The 27,633-nt window shown below is 41.6% G+C and overlaps 2 protein-coding genes across 3 annotated transcripts in view; one reads left to right on the top strand and one right to left on the bottom strand.

Annotated features, from left to right (window-relative positions):
• The window catches only part of LOC309711573 (voltage-dependent calcium channel subunit alpha-2/delta-4-like), an 82,624-nt gene that overhangs the window by 20,282 nt on the left and 34,709 nt on the right, over positions 1-27,633 (bottom strand). The window contains exons 26-28 of the mRNA XM_082541988.1: positions 25,024-25,145; positions 24,840-24,908; positions 997-1,058 (exon numbers count right to left, since the gene is read on the bottom strand). Of these exons, the coding sequence (XP_082398114.1) occupies positions 997-1,058; positions 24,840-24,908; positions 25,024-25,145 (253 nt within the window). The remainder of the gene's footprint in view (positions 1-996; positions 1,059-24,839; positions 24,909-25,023; positions 25,146-27,633) is intronic.
• Positions 10,362-20,936, top strand: LOC309711568 (leucine-rich repeat-containing protein 52-like). Of its 2 annotated transcripts, none has more exons than XM_082541972.1 (4): positions 10,362-10,893; positions 18,220-18,359; positions 18,753-19,418; positions 19,667-20,936. In XM_082541972.1, exons 2-4 carry the CDS (start codon positions 18,314-18,316, stop codon positions 20,134-20,136), a joined length of 1,182 nt encoding a protein of 393 aa, XP_082398098.1. In that variant the 5' UTR covers positions 10,362-10,893; positions 18,220-18,313; the 3' UTR covers positions 20,137-20,936. The 2 variants fall into 2 exon arrangements, with proteins under 2 accessions (XP_082398098.1, XP_082398097.1); XM_082541971.1 differs by having other exon boundaries at positions 10,362-10,929.

Here is a 27,633-nt window from a genome sequence, read left to right as displayed (position 1 = left end):
TTGACTGGCAGGTGTTTGTCTTTGCAGTTTGTTGCTCCAGTTCATCGTTCTCATATACACACATTTACAAATACCAGTTTCATAAGCCAACTGGGTTTTTTTTTAGAGATATTTAATTAATTAATAAAAGTCAAATACAAAGCCCATTCGAAGTCAGAATGCTATGTTAAATATAAAGAGCACTTAACCCTTTATTTAGAAACTGCACAAAAGGAAAAAGTGGGTTGCAAAGACGGTTGTACATGTGCAACAAATAAAGCAGCTAACTATACCAACTACAGTATATCAGATATACCAGTTAAATGTGTGGTAGGATGTGGGCTGGCATGAGACTCAAATATATTTAGCAACTGATTTTAGTGTCTTTTTTCTTTGTCTTTTTCACTCCTCCAATACGCTCTGCTGTCCTCCATGCTCTTATTTTGAAAGTTCCATCTCTGATATTAAGAAATCCTCAGCCCCGGTGTGGCATTTGTCATCCTGCAGTCTGACAGACATCAAATCCACTATCTTGAACTGTTGCAGTTTCTATTTCTGCTCGGAAGAACCACTGCAAGGTGGATGGTCTCTCTAAGCGGACCCTGCATTTGGTTTGACATTAACTCGTAACTTAAAGTGCTTGATTTGAACAGATGCTGCTGCCTGTCACATTATTCTGACAAATTCATATGGTGACCCCTAACTGAGAGATTATGAGAGAAAATCTCTACATGTAAACAGCAAAGGTTACAAAATAAGGAATTAGAAACATTTCAAAGGTTTTGGTAGGAAGCAAATGCCTGGCTGTGATGTTCTAAGGTACACTTAAAACACAATCTCCACCAACACCTTTAACTGGTTTGTGTTTCTGTAGTCAGCTTCAGCCCGCTTTTTAAGGGAAAAGTCACTTAAACTTCCTGTCAACCTCTAGACAATAAACACAGGTCAATGAAATGACCTCAAAAATGAAAGAAATCAGACAATGTGTGTTTGTGTGAAAGTGAGTCCTGCGGTCACCTGCTTGGCGATGGCCCAGAACCGCTTTTCCAGCCAATCCAAGGACATCTGCAGCCCGACAGCTAAAAATAGAAAACACACAGAGACACGCGCAGCATTAAGACAGACGCAGGGTAAGATGGACTCTGCAGAGGCGGCGCTGAACATTTTGCTGTGTTTGTGGAGGAAAGGGAGGTGGACAGGAAATCAATTCGACCCTCGGTTCACCTCTGTCGTGTCCTGACGCCAATGAAGGGATGTAAACACTGATGAGCCTGATGGTGTGTGTGCTCCCTGCAGGCTGGGTAATGACACATCTCTGGGTAATGCTCTGTAGCAGCTTCATTACTGTGAGCATCAGACTGTAGTACACAGCAAGCATTTAGGAGCATGTTGAACGGGGAACAGTTTATATTCTGTTGAGAATCCGTGTCAAGTTAAATCTGGGCTGATGTGTCTAAAGACTTCACTAAAACCCAGTTGACCACTTGCTGAAACCTTCGCATGAATAACATTGGTTCAATTAGTGTGTACAAACTGTAACTCAAAGCAGATTCATCTAGTGCTTTTCTAGAGTAGCTCTACATGATTCATAGTTTAGATGAATCCTTTATCTTTCAACATGTATATTAAACAAATATGTAAGACTGCTTTCTTTAATTTTTGCAGTATTGCTAAAATTAGAAGCATCCTGTCTCAGAGTGATGCTGAAAAATTATTTCATTTATTTATTACTTCTACGCTGGACGACTGTAATTCATTATTATCAGGAAGTCCTAAAAACTCCCTGAAAAGTCTTCAGTTAATCCAAAATGCTGCAGCAAGAGTCCTGACAGGAAAGAGAGAGCAGATTTCTCCTGTTTTGGCTTCCTGTTAAATCCAGAATTTAAAATCCTGCGCCTCACATACAAGGTCTTAAATAATCAGGCCCCATCTTATCTTAATGACCTTGTAGTACCATATCACCCTATTAGAGCACTTCGCTCTCGCTCTGCAGGCCTACTTGTTGTTCCTAGAGTATTTAAAAGTAGAATGGGAGGCAGAGCCTTCAGTTTTCAGGCCCCTCTTCGGTGGATATAATATAACATTCAAGATGATCATGCTCACACTGGATTGGCTGTGTTCAGTGAATGAAGCCTACAGAAGTGTGAGTGAGTTAAAAATGTGCCAACCTGACAGCCAATCACTGATCTTGGACACTGTAGCCATCCCTGTAAGTACATATAAGTACAGTAGTCATATAATGCACTGTAATTTAGTTTGTGTTTGTTTGCTTTTGAGCTGGTTTAAGCTGATGTTTTTTCATTTCTGTCACGCAGTAGAACCAAACCAAAGCATCTAAAGCAGGTAAAGCCTTAGATGGTGTATGTCACATGCTAAATTGTAGGTAGTCTGTGGTAATTTCTTGTTCTTTGGCATCAGTAAAACATCCCTCTAAGGCCTTCGGCTAATCTAAAAGCATGAGGCAATGAACGCATTTTGGACGACACTGCTCTGATTGTTTGTTCCCTGCAGAATTGATTTCAAATATTATTAATTAAGCCCAGAGATTTCTAACCCAAAGTTATTAATCAGATCTGCCTCCTCTCTCAGCACGAGTCTCCAGGATGACTCGTTCCTTTTTGCTTTGAGGTTAAAACTGGTACAAACTGATCTGAAAGGATTCCTTTGTCATGACTGAAGAGATGAAAGTTTCAAACCCTGCCATCACTGAAAACACTTTTAAACTCTTCTTTTGAAAAATTACGTTTTGTGAGTCATGACATTTCATATTGCTTTACCCTTCATTCTTTCAGTGCTTTAACTATAGGGTTTTTTTTTAAATACTTTTCCAGGAGTCGTCATTTTTATAGTGAAAGTAAAAGCTGATAACTAAAATTAAAAAGCTGCTTTCATCTGTCTTAAACTCTTGGTCTGTGTTTTAATTACCACCATCCATTTCAAAGGTAAAAGTGCTGTGAGAGAAGAAAAAGCTTGATGGATGAGAACAATTACACAGCTAATGGACAAGGAAAGTGAGAATAAGACTTGAACAAAAACACTATCAACCTGCAAAATATTCTTCTTAGTGCTCTATAACTAACAACAAGGACACTCGAAGATGTTACCGTCACCATAAATGAGAGTCAGTAAGTGTGCACAGATCTGAATGGATTTAAGCTCACATGCTGGGTTATTGTGAAGATATTTCAAACAAAGTCTAAGGCGCCGAGAGAGGCACTGCTGAAGGCCTTTAATGAGCAGTAATGAATGAGTGTCTACAAGGTGGACAGGAGGAACACGTTATAGTTGACGGGAACAGATGGACACGAGAAACAAAGGAAATCAATCGAAACAACAACATCGAAAATGAGGAAAAGAAAACTGGATCAACTTCTGCTTTGTTGTCAGAGTGAATGATCTCGTTACCATTCGTGCCAGCACGGGGCATTTCAAAGTAGAATGGGAGGCAGACACCTCTCCTGTGGGGCCAGCTCCCAGCTTGCTTTCAGGAGACACACACCCTCTCTACTCATAAGATCAAAGTTTTCCTTTTTGATACATTTAGGGCTGGATAGGTGGTCCTGAACCCTCCCTTATTTATTCTGGATAAATGAGCCCAGTCAATACTGGATTTTGACAAAAATTGAAGCAAGACTCCAACATCCAGTCAGACCTGGCACCTCCGCCCTCCGTATATTACTTGGTAACCTCCCCGTTACAGGACCTGTGGGAGTCGTTTCACCTCACAGCAACTTAATATCTGAAACTGTTTTTGTCACTTTCATAATGAAAACTCTTCTTCGCGCAGGCAGCTGGTCTGCAGCCTACAGATGAGAGATACGAGGCGGCACGTCAAGCCTCTTGTGTTCTGGTATTATTGGAAAAGCCGAGCAGCCGTAAAAGCTTTTATTTGTGGTCATTGCTTGTTATTGAGCTGCTAGTTATTGAGCCTTCCACCGACTGCAGACTCTGCTCTGATGCTGCAGTAGTGCAGTAGCACATTGATTAGCTGTCTGGACACCATTTTACCCTCATTTTTGCTCTTATTAGTTTCCAGAGTAAGAGGCATAAAAAGCCCCTTTACACTCTCTTGGCAGCCAGAAATGGAAAGACTAGAATGAAACGAGTATTTTGCAGATAAAAAGCTCATTTAGATATTCCCCACAGAGAGTGGTGGAGACTGAAAACAGAGCTCAAAGAAGTCATGTGCAGGAAGGCTGTTTGGTTTTTCATGTTACAGGTAACGTTGCCAGTGGACTTGCAAAGTATCTTAACTCCAGACTCTGCAGCTGCTGGCAAATGAATCATTGACCTCTTCAGAATAATCTGACTGACAGAAGTATCTTTGGTAGTATGTCTGTGAAGATTCTCAGTCATCCAGGTCATCGTAGTCTAAAGAGCAGTGTTGGGTAAGTTACTTTAAATTAGTAACTTAGTTACATTACTAGTTACTTCTATCAAAAGTAACTCAGTTACTTCAAGTTACTTGTTACTTTCAAAGTAACTAGTTACTAGGAAAAGTAAGTTTGGTTTTACTCAGAATTCTCTTGTTAATGTGTTGCTTCCATAACTTTGCCAGTCTTCTAGCTTGCTTACTTGCCACAAGTGCACTGTGCCACCTACCAATAGAAAGGAAAAAATAATGTGCACATTTCCACGAGAGAAATCCCACGCCTGGACCGTCATTGACTGCCGCCATGATTCTAGCCTACGTCACAGCGTCATGTGCGCCTTTTACATCCAACACAAAAACTGCAGTCGTGGTGCTTTCGATTGTACTCAGAACTCAGAAATTCTGCCTTCTGAATAGGAAGATGTAGGTAACACCAGACTGCAGATGAGCTGCATACAGGGCTGGACTGGGACAGAAAATCGGCCCAGGCATTTTGACTAGAGACCGGCCCACCATTATAGGAAAAATCATAAAGCCTTTGAATGAAAACAAACACTGTTGTGACAGTGATGTTCACTGTTCTGATGGTATATATGCATCAATCTATCAATTGTTTGTTGTAAGATTCAGATAATTATTTTTTAAAAGCTAGACAATTTAAATGAGAATAAGAAAGAAAAGTATTTCTTTGTGCCCCCCACACAGAATAACTCCACCTTTGTGTCTTTTTCATTGTAGCTGAATTACGAGACAAACTGTGTTCCTTTTCAGCTCAATAAGAAACGCTAATATTTTCTCTGAGTACGAGACGATTCTGTTTTTTACGGGATGGTTGGCATCATAATAATTAACCTTATGAACAAAATAAAGTTCAACATCAATAACATCATAGCACCCACCCAGCTGTAGAAACTCCGTCATGCTAGCTAGTAGGCAGTAAGAGTTATTGTAACTGACTGTAAAAAGTCAGCGTAACGAAAATAAACTCCACCTAAACTTGGTTTATATCTGACCAAGATAGACTGCAGGTCATAACTTCTTACCTGAAGTTCAGTTCACACTCGGACCGGCAGCCGCCTCGGGTCTCTCCTCCTCCTGCCTCCCCTTTCCCTCATCCACCTGCTGGCCTCCACCACTTGCTAATGTTACTGAATCTGTGGAAGCTCCGTGATAGCCACCACACGAAGTAACGAATAATGAGCCTATCTAACTCCCAGTAACGACTAACGCGTTCCCGGTTTTGGCATAATAACTAGTTACCGTGCTCGTTACCACAATAATAACGTAGTTACTGTAACGCGTTACTTAATAACGCCTTAGTCCCAACACTGCTAAAGAGCTTGGGGAAAAAAGCGTCTGGACTTCTTTAAGTTGCTTGAAGACGTTTCACCTCTCATCCGAGAAGCTTCTTCGATTCTAGGGTCAAATGGTGGAGAGTCCCAGATTTTAAGCCCTATGGGAGTGTCCCCAACAGAGATGGGCAGTCTGCCCATCTCTGTTTATACTTTTTTCAAGTAACGAGTAAAGTAAGGGATTACTATTGCAAAAACGGTAATTAGATTACCGTTACTTTCCCGTAGGAGCGCTGCGTTACTGCGTTACTAAAACCTTGATTTTTTGCCAGAATGTCTCACGATAGTGACGTAAGCGAGTGCGCCGTTAGTGACAACAGCTGTGTGCAGATCAACAATGGATCATATATCAAGTGCAGAGAGAGTATGAGCGTGCAGCGTTTAAAGCGTGGAAGTACTGACCTTACTTTGAGTTTGATTCCATAAAAAGTGACAAAAACATTAGTGTCCGCTGTGCGTGGGAAGAAAACTTCTTTTTACAGCGAAAAAAAACCCTAAACTTCCGAGCAAGCACCGAGTAGCTACAACGTAATGGGAAACTCACAGAGAAACTTGCGGATTCTTCCACTGACCGCAGCACACCTGCACCAGGGTAAACCTCCGCCTACCGCACTCCTGCTTTACAGGTGAAAATAGAGCAACAGGACCGCTGAGACTTTGACTTTATTTATTTTCTGCTGTGTTTTACTTGCATCTATTTGAAAGACTGAGTGTAAACACACAAAATATTTTATTTTATGTGCTGGAATGTGCAGAAAATAGGTTTAAATGTTAAACTAATTTCTTCCAGTCAGAGAATGTTGCATATAATTAAATTTTTGCTTGATGCATAAAGTTAAAAGATTAAAACTAATAAAACAAGTTTTAAAAAGAGACTTTTCCATTTGATTACATTTTGTATGATGGATTATGTAGAAAAAGTAGAATTGGGCTGAAAGATCTATCGCTTTATCACCTCTTCAGGTTGTAAATCGTGTTTTTAAAAAGTAACTAAGTAACTAAGTAATTAATTACCTTTGAAAATAAGTAATCAGTAAAGTAACGGGATTACTTTTTTGGGGAAGTAATCAGTAATTAGTTACTGATTACTTTTTTCAAGTAACTTGACCAACACTGGTCCCCAAGAGGGTCAGGGACCCCCTATTGATCCTCTACCTAATCAAACAAGCGGTGAAAACGGGTGTAGGTCACAATCAGTCAAGGTTTCGGGTGAACCCATTGTGAGACCTAGCCCCCTCTATCATGTGACTTACTGAGGTCAGATAGCCCAGGATCTGAGTGGGCGGATTATAGATGGCAGACAGTTGGTGTCGTAAACCACCGCCTCTGTTCAAAGACGGTCGCTCACAGTGGACATAGATGGCTTCTTTCACTCCTCTTTCAAACCATCTGTCTTCTCTGTCCTAAATGTGAACATCCGTCCAAAAACAGTGGCAAAAGATTAGAATTATTGGACGGATGAAGTTGATCTGTCACTGTTGGATGGGGAAACAGGCACCAGCAAGCTAATAATGAACAGAGCCCTGCTGATAAAGAGAAAATTGCAGATAGGCGTAATGTTAGACTTCATTTAGCCACAGGCTAAACAACAACAGCTCCTAATAGGAACAAGATCATATTTCTTACATGCATTTTACACTAAAATGTCACATTTGGGTAGACAAATATGTGAAAGTATCCATATAAAGGCACAGATGTGAACATAACTGTAATCTTAAGGGATTAAAGGATGATGTCACATCAATATTGTGCCTAAAATTTGTTTCTGCTAGTCCCAAAAAACAATCAGCTTCTGCCAGTTCAAAGGTTGCTGGCTGCAGGTTGATGATGCAGCCTTTGGACAGCAAGGAAATTCTGTCTGTACTTTAAGAGAGTACAGTACTGGGACACCCCCCGAGATCAGTGTGTAATAGCAGGCTCGTAGCAGAAGGGGGAAATGTGACACTGCATTTGTGTTTGGGGAGTGTCCTGACCTTTGGGTCTTTTAAACCTCTTAAGGCATCACTCTCAGTCATTCCTCTAAAATAGCCTCTCTGCAGACTCAGTGGTCTGCGGCTTTGCTCAGCCGTTTGATTTCATTTCTCAGTTTTTTTCTCCTTTCCTGTCAGCAGCGTCCTTATCGCCGCCCTTCAGAGCTGCAGCTGAACTGTTTCTGCTGCAGTCTGCAAGGACGGGACAAAACAAGCACCACATTTATTCATGCTTCTTGACATAAAGTAAAAATACACACAAATACTGAGGGATTCATGTAACAGTTATTCTCCCTTTGTCTCTGAGTATTTTAATCTGTAGCTGAAGCCTGCGTTTTATTTTAATAGACCACCAACTTCTCATTTGTGTTGAGTGTGCTGAAAAACTGAGAGCACCACTCAGAACATAAAAATTTTATGATCCAATTTATTGTCAGCTCTGTTTATAGTGTTAATCTTATTCTTTAATATTCCATATACTTATGCATACCTTTACTGGCCTGTACATATGAATTTCTACCTACAGTAGCAATCTTTGAAAATTTCTCTTATTGTTTTTGATAACTGCATTTGTAGTTTCTGGATCGTGCTACAGTGTTGCTGAGGTAAGATGATTTCACCACAGTGATCAATATAGTTTATCTAACCCATTTTTATGAATGTGAAATGCAAATCTGACGATGCAGTAAGAGCCCCGAGTGGCCTGCTCTGTTTTCTTTCTTTATCTTTACTTACATCTGCTATTTCATCTTTCACTGTGCTTCAGTAAGACTCATTATTTTTAGTTCAGTCAGGACCACGTTAGTACAAAGAGGGTGGTTATTTCCTTCTCTTTCCATTTCACTAATTTATACTTGTCAGCATGTGTCTGTTCCGAGACCTCCCTGCTCTTCCACACACATACACGAGCAGAGAGGCAAACCCCCCCAACACAGACCACAGCAGGCACTGATAGCAGCAGCAGATATAACACTGATGAAGTCACACAGCTTGAAAAGGGGGAGCGGGGTTGCAAAGCAGGCTGCAGAGCCCCAGTAACAGTCAGGCTATGGCCCGAGACAAACAGAGACAACCAATCAGAGGTGAGACCCGAGTGCCTGACAGGTGGTTCCAGAAGGTTGCTTGCGGGGTGAAATTGGTGGAAAAGAGGTATATGGTGCTGCTCCTTGTGATTGCTTTTATTGCTAACAGGTTGCCGTGGTTGATTGTAGTCTGTATAATGACTCTGACTTTGAAAGTAAAAGTTGTTCCATTTAAAATGCACTAGTTTCAGCTTAAAATTTTATATTAAAAGGTGAACATTCTCAATTTTTGGTTGGTATCACTGTTTTTAAAGTTAATCCTTGGTGGTTAGTTAGCAAGTGCATTTAGACAAGTGCAATCACCAGCACCAACAGGTCGGGTCATACATATTTTCCCTCGCAGAGGTTGGAGATTAACAGAAAACTGACATATTTTTAGAAATGCATATTTCAGCATCTGGCATCGGAGAGCTAACATAGCACGGAGGATGCTAACTGCAAGGATGAACAGTTTGGAGGTATTCCACATCGTCACATACACCAAGAGCTTCTCTCTGACTGTGTACAAAAGGTTTTGACTTAGCTCGTTACTCATTATGTCCCATGTAACCACAGACAGTCTGTGGGTGGAAACTTTAATTAAGCTGATGTAACAAGTTGTCATCCACACATTATTTTATGCCACCTGTGTCTCTCTGCTCCACTCTGTGTATGATTGTCTAATTATTAAGTAATTTTCCTTTCTTTTCTTTTTTCTTTTACTAACAAAGAGAAATTCAGTACATTTATATTCTTGAATGTGATACACCTTTGGTATACTTTGTTGCTAAGTGAGGAGAGAAGTGTTTGAGTTGAGCCTAACGTTGCCTCAAACATAAGAGGATGAGTCCCAGCATTTTCCTCAAAATGATAAATAAAGTTTATTCCAGGGATGTCAAACTCACTGCACAGTAAATCCCTGATATATTTAAATTGAAGGAAAAAAAAGTGCAATTTCAATAATAAATCTCATTTTTTTCCCTACATGACAAAGAAATGCTGCTGTAGTACATTAAAAGTCTGTCAAGCATGACTCTTTGGGCATAAATTGTAAGAAATGAATGTGTAAAATTACAGACAAGGTCCTGTTAGCTCATTGCACATACTTTCTTGTAATTATAAAATGGAACATTTTGGTTTTTTTCACAGTCCATTGTCCATTTTTTACTGAAACCACACTGTTAAAATTAGAAATTTATCTTGTAGATTGTGAAAAACAAGAATTTTCTGTCATTTAATTATTCATCTAGTTCTTATTTACTTTAACGTCAGTGGGGGAGCTCCTTATCAGCAGGAATTGCCATAAAACAGTTAAAAGTTTATGCCCTCACACACATTTCCATAGCCGTCCAGTGGACCAGATTGGGGTCTGCCTTATTAATTTAACACTGATATGGGATCAGTGCTCTGCATCAGCAGTTACCTGAAGTCAAAGTTTTTGTATCGTCTCCATAAATCCATCTTAAGATGTCTCATATAAACACTAATACTTCTGACAAATTAGATTGTTTTAGTCTCTCTAGCACGTTGTAAATTTGCCGCCCTGGCACATGCAGCAGTTAAGGTACCGTGAAGAAATACTACCGATTACTTTCTCTCCGACTCTCTTCATTCAGAGCTCAGCCTGCAGCTGCAACGCACTCTGCTGTTACTATTTCTGTCAAACAGCTTTAATGCACATTACACACTCGATGCAACACAGAGAGGACGGGTGCTCCAGCGCACCAACACACACACACCCACGCGCACACACGCAGCATTAGCAGCAGCATGTGGCTTCCCTAGCCCTCTCTCTCTCCCTCTTTTTTTACACACAGAGGCTCGCCCGTCCTCAGTCGGTGGGCTGGGTGTGTGCTGGACAGAGCGCACAACGATCGGAGGAAGCCAAGACAGCGAGCAACGTGAACGAAGACGAGGAGAACGAATGTGAGCTGTGTTTGATCCGGAATAAAACTCCAGATTCTGGTTTGAACAAAGACTCGAGCCTCTGGCTTTTAAACCGAAACCACTTTGTGCCCTTGAAGAGAGAAAGCTGGTTCAATCAGAATCCAGAAATCGCTGCCTTTAGAGCTACTCCTTTACCGAATGCTGCAGATGAAGGAGAAAAAGAACAGTTCCTCTCCTCTTTCTCTCTTTGGAGGCTGAAACTGCAGCAGATGGTGAGCCGCTCTTGTGTGCATGAGGGTGAACAATAGGTGAGCAGAAATAAGTGGACACTCGTCCACTGTAACTTTAACTTAGTGTTTGTTTCAGCCTGTTTCATCTCTCTGCCAGACCTGCAACTTTTCATTTCATTCATGATGATTATTTCCATTTTTAATCCATTGTGAAACTGGACAAACGTGTCCCGTATCCCACAGATTAAAATAGCATCTTGACTTACTGTTGCAGCTGTAGGGCATGTAATGAGTACTTTGGGTTTCCACAGTTTGCCCCTATTCCTGTTTCAATATGACATCTCCCCCCACACACTGGGAAATTGCCATAAAGGAATGATTTTTCCAGTGTGGTGTGGAGATCTGCACAGAAACCTGCCTGTGAGCCAGACCTCATCACCATGCATCAGTGTTTGACTTCACAAATTTTTACGAGCTTGAATGGGAAACCAGGATGTTAGTGACGCCCGTTAATGTCCAGACTTTGGAGTCCCCCGTTCATCCAACACACACGGCTGAAATCTTTGGGTGTCCACATACTTCAGGCCATGCAGAGTACAAGCTGATGCTTTTAATAGAAAGAGAGACTAAACGCGTGTGGGAGTGAGCTTGTGTGTGTGTGTGTGTGTGTGTGTGTGTGTGTGTGTGTGTGTGTGTGTGTGTGTGTGTGCGCGTGCACGCTTTTGGCATGTATTCAGTGTGTGTATGTGTGCGTGTTGTTTACTTGCTCCCTGTTGTCTCCCTGCCCGCCTCAGTGTGGATGCTGCAGTGTGTTTGTGCTCTCGGCCTTTTGGACCCAACGCTCGGATGCCTCATTCTCAGGCTGTTTGGAGGAAAAGTGCAGCCACGGGGGGGGTGGGGGGTGGGGGAGAGACTGCCTGTCAGAGGCCATTAAGCAGCTCGCCGGATGCCAAGTTAGAGCCCAGAAAAGCATGGCAATGCACTGCAGATGAAGCAGGGAACGTCACATGGCAGCACTTCAATGACAAAATCGGAACAGTGGAGTTTTAAATCGAGATAATAACCCTCCACTTTTCCACATAAGTGGAAAGCTGTTTGCTGATTTGTCTTACACCATTTCAGCCTGAGCAGATAATGAAAGGCTTAAAGAGAGAACTTTAAGTGAGAAGGCTGTTGTTAGAATCACTGCACAGTCAATAAAAAGATGATATAAAGAAATAAGAGCAGCATTAACGATCAAGAGGTTTTTGAGGAAATGTTTTTGAAGCCTCAAGGTCTGATTTAATGACCAGAACCACTGCTGGCAGTTACAGCGGGACAAAAACCTAATTTGATCAGAGAGACGTGGAGCTGAGGGGAAACTCCAGTTCACCTTAATTCAACAACAGATTTTTGGAGCACTGAGTGTCTGTAAGAAACACTGTGGTGTTACAGCTTGGGGATAAGTTAATAACTAAAGGTAAAATGTCACAGAGCCCTGCAGCCTTTTACCTTCAGCAAATCTCAGGAAGGATAACTGAAACATCAATTTCACCCAGTAATTTAGCACATGCATATAACATAATGCTTTCAGTCACTCATTCAAGTGACTTTCATTCATTAATGGTTGAAACAAAGCAAAATCCTCTGAATTATCCCCAATAATTCACACACGTCACCTGCATTGTGAAAACATCGCGGCCTAATTCAAACCTCACTGACGCTCGCTTCTTGAACCCCACTAATCTCAGAGTCGGGGGGAATGGTTTTAAGGTCAGTCCATTAATACAAATGTAACCTGCTAAATGATAAGAAAATATTTATTTGAACACACTGGAATTAACCTATTAAAGCCCAGGTAGAACTCCAGGGTGTTCACTAGTCACTATTTGTCTGTTTCTTGTTTAAACTAGTGATAAAAAGCAGTTAATTAACCCTCATAATGTCCTCCCGATTGCCATACACCTGTTGTACTCAAAAATGACCCCAGGACAGCACATGTGTTAAAACAATGCTAAACTTATTTGAATGTGTTAGCGAGCAGCGATTCACAGCAAAAGACCGGCAGAGGCTACAGTGCTTGTTGCTAATCTACCCCAGGAGCTAACCATGGTACTGAAATAAAGACAAATCCTGTCAAGCATTACACTGTTATTCACCAACATTAAGTAAATATTTGGATTTTGGGGTCATTATTCGCAACAAGCAATTTTACACTAATAAATGGGTATAAAACTGGTTGTATTACAGCTACCAATCGCCAGTATGTCTGATTAAACTAACCCAACTACAAAGCAACCATTTAGGATTATAATAACTAAGCTCGTGCATCAACTTAAATAAACCAAGGAACTCACTTCCTTGGTATACACATAGGAAGACCCACTCAGTGTGGAACTTAGACTGCTGCAGAGAAACAACCAACAAGGTGACATTCTCCAAAAAGAAAATCATGGCTGCATGATGCTAGCTGTTACCAGAGTGGCTCAGTGTGTATGAGGAGATCGGCTGTATATTGTTTACCGCTGTGAAAGTGATTTAACTGACAGGCCAAATAAAAACAGCAGATGTGTGTGTGGTAATAGCACGATAATAAAAACCGAGACAGCGCGGGTCAGAGGCTGGTCGGGTCGGGCGGGCGGGGCGGGAGGAGGTGTTTTCTGGGATCAGATGTTTAAACAACATCTGGACTCCTGCACAGGCATCTGCCCTGCTCAGGGATTGAAACTGGGGTTTTAATCTGCGACCCCTCGCATCTGTGTGGGTGGCGTCTAATCTGGCTGATGGTGCATTTGACAAGCTGCTTCAACTCAACAGCCGTTTGCTCACAAAACCTCCATAAAGTTGAAACACAGGAGGAACGGAGGAACATTTTGCTTCAGTTTTTATAACTGGGAAAGCTTTTACTGGGACGTTACTGTGGGAGGAGCCATGCTGTGTCCTGCAGAATGAGGAGGAATATGGGCTTCTGGGGTGGGAAACGTTTGAACGTTGAGGAGACATAAAACCCACAAAGAATATTACAGTATAGCTCAAACCACAGGAACGCAATTATTTCAAAGACTTCTACAACCCAATATTGTGTGATTAGTAGAGCTGGATATTAAACTTTAGTACTTTATGGCCCCAGAAAATATATACACATGTATATCAAAAACATGCTTCTCCGGGCTCGGTGTAGAAGAGCATGCAAAGTGCACTTTTACACTTCTAACCTATCAGAACGTAGGAAAGCACAGGAGAGGATGAAATACTTTCTCTGCAGATCCTCAGAGGCCATACTGGCACTGCAAGTCTCAGTCTCTGGGGCGTCTCCAGGATTTTTTAAATGGTGCGGAAAAGAGAAGGAGACCAAGAACAAGGCAGAGATGTCCCACAGGAAATCAGAATATTTGCTCTGAAATAAATGCAGTGTAGAAAATTGGCATAGAAGTAGCACTACACCAGAGACTAAAGATTGTAAAATATGGTTTCAATGCCAAACAAAGTGGGGAAACAAATATTTCCTCTGTATTTAAGAAAAAGTCATAATAATTCTTAATAAGGAAGATGTTTCAGCATCCTGATAGAATCAGTAGTAGTCATGTGAAAAGGAGGATTTCACAGGACTTTGTACTTTAGCAGCAACAAGTTGCAGAAACTGTTTTCTGCGCGACTTTATCAATCTCTCACATCCCTGTGGAGGAATTTGGTCCACTCTTCAGTTCACTGAGGTTTGCCACATTTAGTTATGCACAGCTCTCTGAAGGGTCCACCACAGCATCCGAGATTATTGCCCTGTAGTGTGATCCATTTTGGACAAAGCTTTAGCTGTTGGACAGTTGGCCTCACGTTTAGCTTGAGAACACCTGACTCAGTCAAGGTGCCTGGATCCTGTGGCTGCACAACAAACCCAAATCATCAGGCCCTTATCACCGTGTGGACAGTTAGTATAAGCTGTTTGTGCATTACTGCCAAACAGCTCCACTTTGGTCCAGAGAACATCTTTCCCAAAGTCTTTTCGTTTGTTGAGATGCAGCTTTGCAAACCTAAGCTGTGCTGTCCTTTTTAGAGAGAAGAGTTTTCTCCTGGCAACCTTTCCAAACAAGCCATACTTGTTCAGTCTCTTTCTAACTGTACTGTCATGAACTTCGACATTTAACATGCTCACTGAGCTAACCTGTAGAGTCTGAGATGGAGCTTTTGGGTTGTTCTCTGACCATTGCACCGGGTGAATTTGCTGAGAATGTTTTAACACAGAACACTTAAATACTTTAAATCAGCAAACTGACAAAACTTGTGCTTTAATAGAGCTGCTCACACTTGCTGATGATCAGTTACTCACGTAATTTGATTAGCAGCACCTTGCTGCTACTTACCCTCCCACTTCCCATGGAAGAAATAAGGGTGAACTTTAATACACATTCCTGGAACATCAATTTTGATCCATTAATATATTCATCGGTTTAGCATTGTAGCTATAGATGACTTTAACTCATTGTACACTGCTGATTAGTATTTATTTATTTATTTTTTAATTTAGAGCAGCGGTCTCCAACCCCTGGGCCATGGACCAGTACTGGACTATGAGTCGTTTGGTACCGGGCTACAAGATTTGAGGCTCGGGTGTGAAGTTTTTATCGTTATTTTTTAATCGTTTTTATCTTTAACTCGGTTTCCCTGGGTCTTTTCCCGTGTGTTATGAATAAATCTTCCTTTTTTGGTACCAATACTGGTTTCATTTGTTGTATTTATCTGTGACACCTTAAAGGCCGGTCCGTGAATACATCGTCCGACATAAACCGGCCCGTGGTGCAAAAAAGGTTGGGGACCGCTGATTTGGAGTTTAAAATCTGCAAAATAACATGCAACTAAAGCTTTATCCTATTTATATTTTAAATATTTGCTTCCATTATATAGACATTTTGATTCATACAATAGACTAACTCAGGTATTTACCAGAGCTAGCATCAAAAGCCTCCATCAGAAAAAAACCAGCAGTCTTTCCTTGACTGTCTCAGAGACTGTATTTTTTTTATGAATAAACCCACTGGGAAAATTTGATTTTGGACCTAGCGTCCTCGACCTACACCCAGCAGCCTCTGGCGCTCAGGGGTGTCCTTAAAAGTCCAAAGAAGGAGACACCAAGTAGGGCAGAGAGGAGGGCGAGCTACAAGCTGCGAGCGAACGACTGAGGAGAGAAACAGCAGAAAAGCAGCCAGGAGCAACTTCACAGATTGATAAACAGAAGATGACACACCAGCCCCTACGTTTGTTTTTGGTCCTCGGCTCGCAGCTGCGCATGTGTTTGAGTGTGCAGCGGCGGGCGAGTGTAGAGCACCGAGGGTGCTCACTGGTACTTTAATCCCAAAGTAAAGGGATCTGGATAAAGACATCGAGTTCAGCTCTGCCTGAAGGATTTATACAATGTGAGATTTTGTTCTTTCTACAAATACTTCGGATCCAGCACCAACATCAGAAAGCATCAGAGGTGATTCTGCATGCTCATCCTCTTAAGGGCAACTCTGAAGATCAAATGCAAATGACAGCTGTCCCTCAAAGTCTGGTTGCAGGATTCTCATTTCACTCCCCTTCACAGTGTGCAGAACAGAAAAGCCAACAGACTGGGGTTACTCTGCCTCTGCTTTGGTTTTGTTGAGGTGACGGCTTCTGATGAGGACAGTCTAATCCTGCAGACACTCTGAGCACCAGTACTTACAGTACATTATCTTCTATTCATACACAGAGGATGTGCCTGTCAATATCATCCTGGGATGAAGGCCCTGATTTTTTTCCCCTGGTCTCTTGATGATGTAAAGTGACGTCAAATATTCTTTGAGGGAGCCATTATCTCGCTTCTATACCTGCATTGTAATTTCCCCTGTTTTCTAATGTCAGTTGTGCCCCGAAGGCGACTTTCTGCCTCACACAGTTCACAGCAGAGTGACGGACATCTTTGTGCCAAGTTAACAAAAGAAGGACCTGCAACAAAAGAAAGACCTTGAGGCAGCGTTTCTCCAGCTCTTTACAGCAGTTAAAGATGGATGGTGGAGTGACAGCACTTTTCTTTTTCCACTGCAGCTTTATCTCCCCCTGCACACTTTCCTCTGCATATCAGAAGTGCCCCAAACATCCAAAGATATCAAGAGAAGTAAAGTCAACGATTTTTTTTTTTTTTTTATAAAAAAGAGAGAATCGTCAAAAAATGTAAACAGTTTTCTTGATTGCATGTGTGAAACAATGCTGTACTGTATCCACAGCGTACAGGAACTGCGAGTGGGCGTTAAGAAGACAAAAGTTGGCAATGACTTTTCCTCCGATGTTGGTGGATGAAAACACAGAGGATTATTCCACTTCAGCATGAAGCGCATTGTGCGTTTTCTCTGAGCAAGAAAGGAGAAGAATGAAAAGGATTGAGGGCGTGCAAAAAAGCTGCCCATTACAGCACAAGTCTGCAGTTTTTAATCTGACATACTCCACTTAATCTTCCATACTGAGCTGCACTCTTTGTGATTTAAATTAAACAGGCTTGTAGAAAGGAAACAATCAGTTTGAAGCCCTGGAATAAAGACCTGAATAAAGATAAAGCATCACAAAGATGACCTGTTATTCTAAAAGGGCGGCTTTTTCCCCCAGTCGTCCAAAGTTCCCAAATTAAAGTCCAGTTCACCTTCTCGTCTTACCTAACAGACATGGCTAGGACGGTCACTGGACGCTATGAGTATGTCTGTATGTAGTTTCATATTTTCTTTATCTAGTTCCAAAACCACTCATCAATTCTCTTCAAACTATCTGTGTGTGCGGCTGGGAGCCCGAGTAAGTGGAGTGCCGAGTTTGAAGTCATTTGAATGAGTGATTTTCATATTTTGGATAAAATTTGTTCTCCACTCTGTGTGTAGGGGGAGGGGCGCATACACACAGGATACATGAACCTTTTCCTTTCACTCTGAACCCTACATTTGTTTCAGTAGCCTTAGTAATGGTACTATTACAATGCCCATATACTATATACACACAATACTTATACTGCAGTATTTCTTTGCACTTTTACCTTACTTTTGGATGGAAATATCAGACTTTATTTATTTATTTATTGTAAAGGTTTAGCTCATCTTCATGTTTCAGCATTAAAGAAATATACATTCTTATGAACTTAAGTTACGTTAAGTTCTTTAAGTACATTTAGAAACTAAACATTATGGTAGTATTATAAATTTTACTTATACTCTTTGACTCATATCATAAAATATTTTTTTTGTGTTTCTGAAACTAATCATGTACCTAATCCTTTAGGCTACAGTCTTGTGCTGATTAATAATATTTGCAACTATTTTTTGTAAAAGATCTCAATAGTAGTTCACAATCTGCAACTCCAATTCATGTTTAGCTCTGCATGTACATTTTTTTCAGGACACTCTCCAAAGCTGAAAGTTTGCGTGACCCGGCCGAGAGAAAGAACAGCTGGATGGCAGCCTGAGGTTTCAGTGGATTTGATGTGGCAGACATGAAGAACCAGCACCAGTATGGACGAAGTCATCTGGAGAGACTGGGTGAGTCCACTTCATATACTATACAAAACCTATATCTTCACCTAAATATAATGTATAGTTTACCTACCAGAAAGCTAAAATTAAGTGTGCCGACAAACCTGAGAGACTCCAGCACTGGTGACTGAGACGTCAACATGAATCACTGCAGGAATTAATCTGATGCCTTCATTTAGGCTCCTGTTCTTATGAAGAGATGTGGAGCACACTGTTCTCTACATCGCTCTCTTTCTGAGCTTCAGTGATCAAGTGATCTGCTTATAACAGAGGAAAATCTACTATGATTCATTAAAAAGCTAATTTAGGTGAACTGAGGGAAATGTTTCTAAACGATGTACTGATAGTTTTGGCAGTGTAAAAGACGCTGTTATTCTGTTCGTTTCTCGTGTCTTCCAGTCTGCGTGGCTCTGTCCACTCTGGTGTTGGTTCTGCTGGGACTTCTGGGTTCCGTCACAGGCTGTCCTGGTGTCTGCACCTGCTATGGCAATACGACTGACTGCACTGCTGTTGGACTCCTCTCTCTGACGCCTATCCTTGGGCTGCTCGCCCAGGACTCTCTGGCACTCCACCTACCCCAGAACAATCTCACCTTCCTGGGCAAAGCTGAGCTGTCCAACCTCAGCAGCCTGGAGGTACTGGATCTTTCCCAGAACCACTTTTCAACCGTGCAGCCAGGAGCTTTCCTAGGCCTGAACAGCCTGCGCCGCTTAAACCTGTCCACCAACTACCTCAGTAAACTCAATAGCAGCACAGTGACAGTCGAGGCCTTCAATGGAAGTCAGGGGAGTATTGGATTGAGCAAGGAGGTTTTCAAGGGGCTATGGCAGCTGCAGGAACTCGATCTGTCCTCCAACGGCCTCCTGTGGCTGCCCAAGGGCCTGCTGGATGGGCTTCAGAGACTCACCTGGCTGTCTCTGGCCAGCAACCGGCTTGTCACCCTGGACAGAGTCACATTTGAACCCCTGGTGGGGCTACAGCACCTCCTGCTGGTAGGAAACCCTTGGAAATGCGATTGCAAGCTGAGAGACTTCAAGCACTGGATGGAGTGGTTGATTTACAGGGGTGAGCAGGGCTGTTAGCAGGCCTCTCCATATCTCAAATACTTTAAGACTTTACCAGAGCGAGTCTGGGGTGTATAATCTAAGCAATTAATCTCCACTCTGCAGGATGGATGTATGCTGAGCAAAGACATCTAAGAGTACAATGACCTCTATATCTTTCAATCCTTCCCTGTCTCTCCTGGTTCCCTTCTTTCTCCCTTCCTCCTTCTTTCCCCTTGTTTTTGTGTCCCCTCTCCATCTGTTTTATAGATGGGCAGGTAGATGTGATGCAGTGCAGCCTCCCGGAGGATTTGAAGGGCAGGGACATCCGCAGCGTGCCAGCAGAGATGTTCAGCTACTGCCTCCAGACTTCAACCAAGGAAGGCGCCACCCGGCCTCCTTGCCCGCCCGGCCGGGTCGGAGGTGCCGATGATTGCATCCGTCAGCGCTACAGACCCGCGAGCGTCCGCCGGGCACAGGGCACGCAGGTAGTTGCGGCCGTTGTGTGCGGCACAGTGTGCGTCATGATGGTGGTGGCAGCGACTTACGGGTGCGTCTACGCCTCGCTGGTAGCCCGCTACCAGAAAGAGATGAAGAGCCGCGGGCAGCCCCTGATGGCTGAGTCTGGAGCTGACACCGACCTGGAAGACGGGCAGACGTCATCCCCGACCTCACTGGAGGAAACGCCGCCCAAAGAGGCCAGCGGCTTCGTGCACAGTTATCGAATCAGCAGTTTCTAACACACTGATTTCTGCCTCTGTACTTCAGCTCTCATCACTGATGAGACGAGGTCTGCAGAGAGAAACCCTGCAGCTCACTGGGCGAAACTCTCCGGGTGGGGACTGATTGTGCAGCTTAATGGAGCGGACTAAATCCAGTGAAGCTGTGATTCTGCAGTACTTCTTTTAATGTATGGATGCTCTGTGAATTGTTATTCCCTGCGCTGCATCCCTCAGCCAGCTTTGAAACTTCTCTCAAGCTGCTGTTTGGCACTTCTGCACCTTGACTTTCCCTTCATGTGTGTTTCTTGTTTAGAAATATGAATCTACATTTAGTTCCCGTCTTTGGATCTAAGCCCAAGAAGCACAAAGTCAAAAAGTACAAACGTCTGTGAATGTGTGACATTTCTCTTGATGTGAGCTGCAAAAAATTACTTTTCTCTTAATCAGCTGTGCGTGTTTTACATTCCCCATTCTGCAGAGTAATTCTTTGTACCTGTGTTAGGTGGATGCCCCCGCTGAATCTCCTCAGAACAACAAACACTTTGAACCACATCAGAGTTCTGCTGCTGTCAGGTAAACGCTGCTTTAAGCTTCATCACAGGTTAACTGCATTCAAACAATACTAGAGCTGTACTGCCACCTAGAGGGCAAGCTTAGAGCTGCAACAGCTTCTAATCCAGCACAACGAAACAGCGATGACTATTATCTCCAACATTGTGAAGTAAAGAAAGAGCGTGAGGAGATCAGCTCACATGTGATAAGCACATGAAATAAATTGAAGTGTAATTGAACTCAAGGACTGTTAATCATGCTGAAGGTAATAAACTCTTTATTTATCTAAACTGGGTATTTTTTCTTTTTAAAGAAGTGTTTTTGGTCCATTTCACTATGGAACGCCAGGACTGCCATAATGAATTAATTAAATACACCATTAAATAATTAATTAAATGTGGCAATAATTAATTAAAATTGGAATTAATTAATTAAATAAATAGTTATGACACATGTAATTAATTAATTATTGACACATTTAATTAATTATTTATGTATTTCACGTTTTAATTAATTATTGACACATTTAATTAATTAATTATTGACATATTTAATTAATTATTTATGTATTTCACATTTTAATTAATTATTGACACATTTAATTAATTATTGACACATTTAATTAATTATTTAAAGATATATTTATTTATTTCATTTTGGCAGTCCTGACGCCTGGCTCTCATCATGAAATAATTTTATCTGTCAGCCTCACCCATCAAACTCAGGGGGCGGGGTTAACGCTGATCGAGTCAAAACCATTGCTTTGGCCTGGTGGCCATTGTTTCTAGCACACAACAACCGGCATGTGGAAGCTAACAGAACTGAGCTTTGAAAAACCCTGTTTGTGTGTTACCAAATACCGTTTTAATATTTTTTTAGCCGAGAATGTAGTGGTTTAATCTTCATGTGTCTGGTCGGTTTGTCAAGATACAGCCTCTTTGCAAAAGTGCTTCGATGATTTCGGAGATGTCTGCCCAGTCTCACGGCAAAGCGTGGGATAGACCCGCTCGCCTCGCAAGCAATCCCACCGACAAAGCGCAGGCCCCGGTACACAGCTGTAGTAACCCCCGCTGACTTCTTTTACTGAGGTTATATTTATCGGTGTTTTATTTCCTGATGTTCTTATGTGTCCTACGTGTTTCAGTCGCCAATTCTGAATTATAACTAACATTAAAAACATGTTTAAGGAGGAGAGAGAGCAAATAAATCTGTTTAACATCTGATCTTTGGGTTTTTGTTCAGTAATCAGCGTGACCTGTATAAACACATAAAAGAGATAACGTTGGTGTTTCTGTCATGTAGTAACTGCTGGCTTTAACTGTACAAAGGTTGTTCGACACTATGAAACACATACAGACTTCATGATGTTCGGCTAATATTTTTATTGTGAATATTAATCATGCTGACCTCGCTCTGTACACCACGCAGCGAGGTCAGCATATCCACGATATCCTCAGCTCCATGAGTTAACACAAAGTTTCCCAGCTGACTATCTAACTGCCAACTATTCCAGAGACGTGAAAATATACAGCATAAAGAAAAGTGTAAGAGACTCAGCAGCAGATTAGAATAACAGTTATACATTTAATAAATCACCAAATGAATCCAAGAAACGAGCAAACCTGTTCCGACAATTTGAATTTGTATTCCCTCAGCTGCAGACTCGCTGCTGTTTAAATGTTTGAAAAGGAAGATTAGATATAAAAAACGTCAAACATAGACTCAGTCTGCCTTCACATTTGATATGAGGCCAGCACGTATAGTGGCCTCAGCAGGCTATTACTGAAATACACATGCTATATCATAAACTATGATATAAATAGGGAGGTCCTATTAACATGTTTAGTTTTAAAGGACACCTTCCTGCCTTTAGTCTCATTCATGAGCAGTATTCGTTTTCTTCTAACATCCAGAAGTCTGCACAATGTGTTTCATAGTTTGTAACAAGCCTTTGACAGGTAAACATAACATGACCGAAAAAGCAAAAAAAAAAAAAAAAAAAAAAAAGAGAGAGAGAGAGAGTGTGTTGACATAAGAAGAGAAAATTCTCTCAATTATGGAGACAGACAAATGGTTCATTTATGTTTGATGTGTGTTTATTCCTCCCTAAATATCGTCGGTGAAGTTTGCCATGCATGTCAGATTTTCCTGCGCATTTTTATACCTCTGCCAACAGAGAGAGAAAAAAAATCACATTCTAACAGACAGCTGGTGCTTAGAATACAGTTGAATAACTATTAAAAAACAGATGATATTTAGATGATAGTTCAGTCTAACACATGTGCCAGTGAACCATTAAACGTCTGTGAAACTATGCAGTTATGAAACGTAACTTTAACCTCAGCCAAACCGATTTGCTCAGTTGTAAATAAAACAGCGAAGTAAACGTGACCCGACAGACAGAACCTGAGTGAATGAAGTCCAGCGTTTAACCACTGAGAGCTAAAACTCAGCTGAGGTTTCAAAGCTGTGTGCCGGTGATTGGACATCAGCCGCTGATAAAGCTGTTCGCCTATAAAGTGCTCTGTAAGGAAACAAGCTCCAGCAGCTCTGCGCTCGGGGAAAACACTATATTTACTTATCTTGTGCAGAAAAATGTGCTGACATTGCGTTATATCGAGCACCGGCTGCCCAGTTAAACTGTGACTATCACCAGGTAACTAGGCGTGTTTCTTGAATTAGCTTTCAGATGAGGAGGAGGATGCATGCAGGTAAACTGAGGGTCTGTTGAGCTGATCGCTGGTTTCGTGAGAAAAATGTCAGCTCGTTCTTTATGTTACAGAAGCACAGAGACACAAGACCAGGCGGAAAGAGACGATCGTTCGGTGAAAATGAGAATCTGCGAATGCAACATGTGGAACACGGAGAGTGGAATATGTAAACAAACCGGTTAATGTACCCCCTCGGTGCGCTCTGCATGCTAACTGTTAGCAGAGCTAGTGAAATCTCTGAAAACATCTGAGCACTTTTGCAAGCATGTTCTATGTTGACAACCTGACCAGACATACGTCGCGACATTCGCGGCTAAAACACTGTTAAAAGTGTAGCTGGTGACAGAAAAACGGGGTATTTTAAAACTACACCACCACCATTGCTGCCTGTGATTTGATCTGCATTCTGGGATAACTGGCTGCCCCAAGTCTACACAAGCAATCGATTATCTAGGATCGACCTGTTTTGACTTACTTTGCACGGCAACCAATCAAATGTTAGAGAAGCTGCATGGGCAGCGTTAACCCCGCCCCCTGAGTTTGATGGGTGAGGCTGACAGATAAAATTATTTCATGACGAGAGCCAGGCGCCATGACTGCCAAAATGAAATAAATAAATATATCATTAAATAATTAATTAAATGTGTCAATAATTAATTAAAATGTGAAATACATAAATAATTAATTAAATGTGTCAATAATTAATTAATTACATGTGTCATAACTATTTATTTAATTAATTAATTCCAATTTTAATTAATTATTGACACATTTAATTAATTATTTAATGGTGTATTTAATTAATTCATTATGGCAGTCCTGGCGTTCCATATTTCACAACCTCTAAATCGCTGTTCTTAAATGTGAGTGAGAGGACTACTTCCTTACAGAGTTCTGAGAGTCGTGTTCTCCTTTGCTTTCGACCGGGGAGGAGAAGTTACCTTGAACTTCATTTCCACTGCATGTTACAGTTTAATTAGACGATAGCCGCTGCTGTTGCAGGCAGCGTCACCACATGCTTCATGTCACGTGGTGTAAAAATCCCACACAAAGCGATTTGAGTGAGGATTCTTGCTGACCACTGTATGACCTTCAATGTCTTCATCATTATCTTTTACTCTTGCCCGACTCAAGAAGAACAACTGAAAATGGTCAGCATATGGCCACTGCTGTTCCTCAAAGTGCCACTCGCAGCTGGCTTCTAAAGTGACTCCGCCCACATAGACTCCCATGTTAAAATGTCTTATTTTCCAACAGAAATAAACATGTTTGGTCTCCACAGCTAACTCCAGCTCCCTGTTAGACGCTGATCTGCTTTGGCTGTCACGGATTAATAAAGGAAACAGTAAGCAACTAAAGCAAGAGGAAAACGCGATAATGACAGTGCATGCTGTGTTTTTGTGATGAAGATGAAGAAGGTGAACATCATAGCTCTTCCACCACTTGTTTGAAACTCACCTCCAGCCATGGCCGTCTTTCCCTCGGTTGACACGGTCACCGATGTCGTCGCTATGATGTACTTCACTCCTGAGGGGCAAAACATTTCGCCCAACATTAACTACAGATCACCTTATCAGTAATTCAATGATAACGAGTTACTTTTTGTTCTGCAGACGTGTTCAGGGGTTCGTCACAAACAAACCTTTGTCATTCACTGGGTAGTAGTAGAATTTTCCAGGAGTGTTTTCTACAGCCAGGCGGTACCACAGCGGGAAGTGATCGATGGTGAACAGATTATCTTTATCAGCTGGAGTCAGGAACTTCCTGCAAAGTGAGCAATCATCCTCAGATAACATTTTACTTTGAAATTCACTCCTAGGCTCATTGACTGAACTGGTCAGTGTGCAACTGGAAGCTCTAATTTTACTATTTATTTCTAATCATCTTCTGTTTCAAACACAAACCTGTTCTTCGTGCTACTGATGAACATTTTTTTACTTCACTCACTTCAAAGAACTCACAAAGGTTACACACTCTGATAGTCCACAGCAGGAAGCAGCTATAACAACAATTCTTAAACCAGCTGGAGTGTATCAGCTGGGATCGTGCTCTGAAGTGTGACATTATTATTTTTAAAGAAAGGAGGAGGGAGGGAGAAGATATGGTTCCAGCAGTTAGTGTTATAACATAATTTTCTTTATGCTAATAGTACAGATGAATTGTCTAGCTAATAATGAGCACAAACAGTGTTGAAAAGCTGCAGCTAGGAGAGCAACACAAAAGGTGCTGTTCTGAAAGCAGAAAGTATTTCGCCACATAAACCTGAACTCTTTGCAGAAGCACGTAAGATATATTTGCTGTCAGGTCCAGACCACCTGTTGGAGTTACACTGTAACTGTGTCACGTGAGTAAATGTGCACATTGCCAGTCATTTTTTTTATTATTTATACCATGTAAAAGGTAAATGGACTGGTTTTTATATTGGATTTTTCTTCTCTATATGAGCACTCAAAGATTTACACAACTTGCCTCATTCATCCATTGCACAAGCACTAGAGCAGACAGGAATCGAACCACCAACCTTATGACCTGCTAGGACCTGTTAGGTTTTAATCAGGTGACTGAATGCTCCCTTAGTTACACTACAACAGGTCTGGGCTTCTAGATTTTTCTTCTTCAGTCCCCTTTTCCACTTACACCTCTCTGTATTTAATCATTAGTTGTTATTAATCTCTGTCTCTCTTCCACAGCATGTCTTTTGTTCCGTCTTTCTCGCCTCACCCCTAACCGGTCACAGCAGATGGCCCCGCCCCTCCCTGAGCCTGGTTTTGCTGCAGGTTTCTTCCTGTTAAAAGGGAGTTTTTCCTTCCCACTGTGGCCAAAGCACTTGTTCATAGGGGTCATATGACTGTTTGGGTTTTCTCTGCATTATTGTAGGGTCTCCCTTACCATATAAAGCACCTTGAGGAAACTGTTGTTGTGATTTGGTGCTGTGTAAATAAAATTGAATTGAATGGAATTTAATTATAATGGCTTGAGTTAAACAGATTCTACATCTTATATGCATTTGGTCTAAACTAAAACCTAAACTACACAGTGAGATATTTCTGTCTTTTCAGCTTAATTTACTTACATTCACATAAACAGTGACACTTATCTGCAGAGTCTGCATAAATGATTAGCATGTTGAACGCATAAAATCTGCCCATAACATGGGAATACCTACAGCCCCACATCTACACCTTTCGAAGTAACACCAAATGAAAAAATCTAAACAACACAAGTAATTTTTCAGTTGGCGCTCTTACTTAAATATTCTATGATTTTGTGAGGCATGTCAGATTTCTAATTTTGCCTCAGGATATCAGTGGATCTCATCTCATCTGCTGTTTTTATGTACCTGCCATTCACCACTCTGGTTTGTCCCCACAAATGAGAAAATCCTGTATAACCAACCATTTGCTTCAGCTTCACAATCCACTGTGATTCAAAAATATCTTTATCGAAAGGATCATTTATTCCTACTGCCATTCGATGATCTACACCAGAAGCCAATCATCCTACATCTCTCTTTATCAGCCCACTTCTCCATATAAAGCAAATAAACAGCAGCATTTGTATTCAATTTAAGTAGGTCCCTTTAGAAATAAAGCATGAAAAGATTCAATACATGACATTTCTTCATGGCCTCACACCTCTAGTAAAACCACACGGTGAAACAGATAACAGATAATCCCAAATCTCTAGCTTCAGTTCACACACTATGAAGGGCTTTCCTGGCCTGCCCCACTTGTATCTCAAATCTGGTGGTAAATAATGTTTGGTGTTCTTCTACACATCACATAGGTCAGCTGTTCCACACAGATTTCAGGTTTATCCGGGAGAATAGTTTGTAGTAACGCAGCTCTCCTCTAGATAAATCCAGTGCTCCACCTGAGGGGCAGTCCTCAGGACCTCACACAGCAGTTTTTATTTAACGAGTTCATCCTCACAGAAAACCAAACTGATTCTTCTTCAGCTTCCTCTCATGTATCTGAACTGCTGCACTGTTTTCAGAGAGAAGCACGAGTCAAACCTACACTGGAATATTTTTGTTATAATCACTCCCTCAACAATCTGAGTCCCTCAATAATCTGAGTCCCTCACTGCGTTGTGCTAATTATTGAAATGAACGACTGCATCTTCGTATATGAATGAGCATGCATCAGGCTTCCGTTTGTCGTGGGCTATCAGTTCCAAAACTACCCCTGAGCCTCTTTGGTAAACCTAACAGCAGCTTTTTGACACCAGGAGAAGGTTTGATGACGTAGAT

This window comes from Aulonocara stuartgranti, assembly GCF_965226115.1.
Source record: "Aulonocara stuartgranti genome assembly, chromosome: 7".
In the NCBI taxonomy this organism is placed as follows: Eukaryota; Metazoa; Chordata; class Actinopteri; order Cichliformes; family Cichlidae; genus Aulonocara; species Aulonocara stuartgranti.
This window is presented reverse-complemented; position numbering and strand designations above follow the sequence as displayed.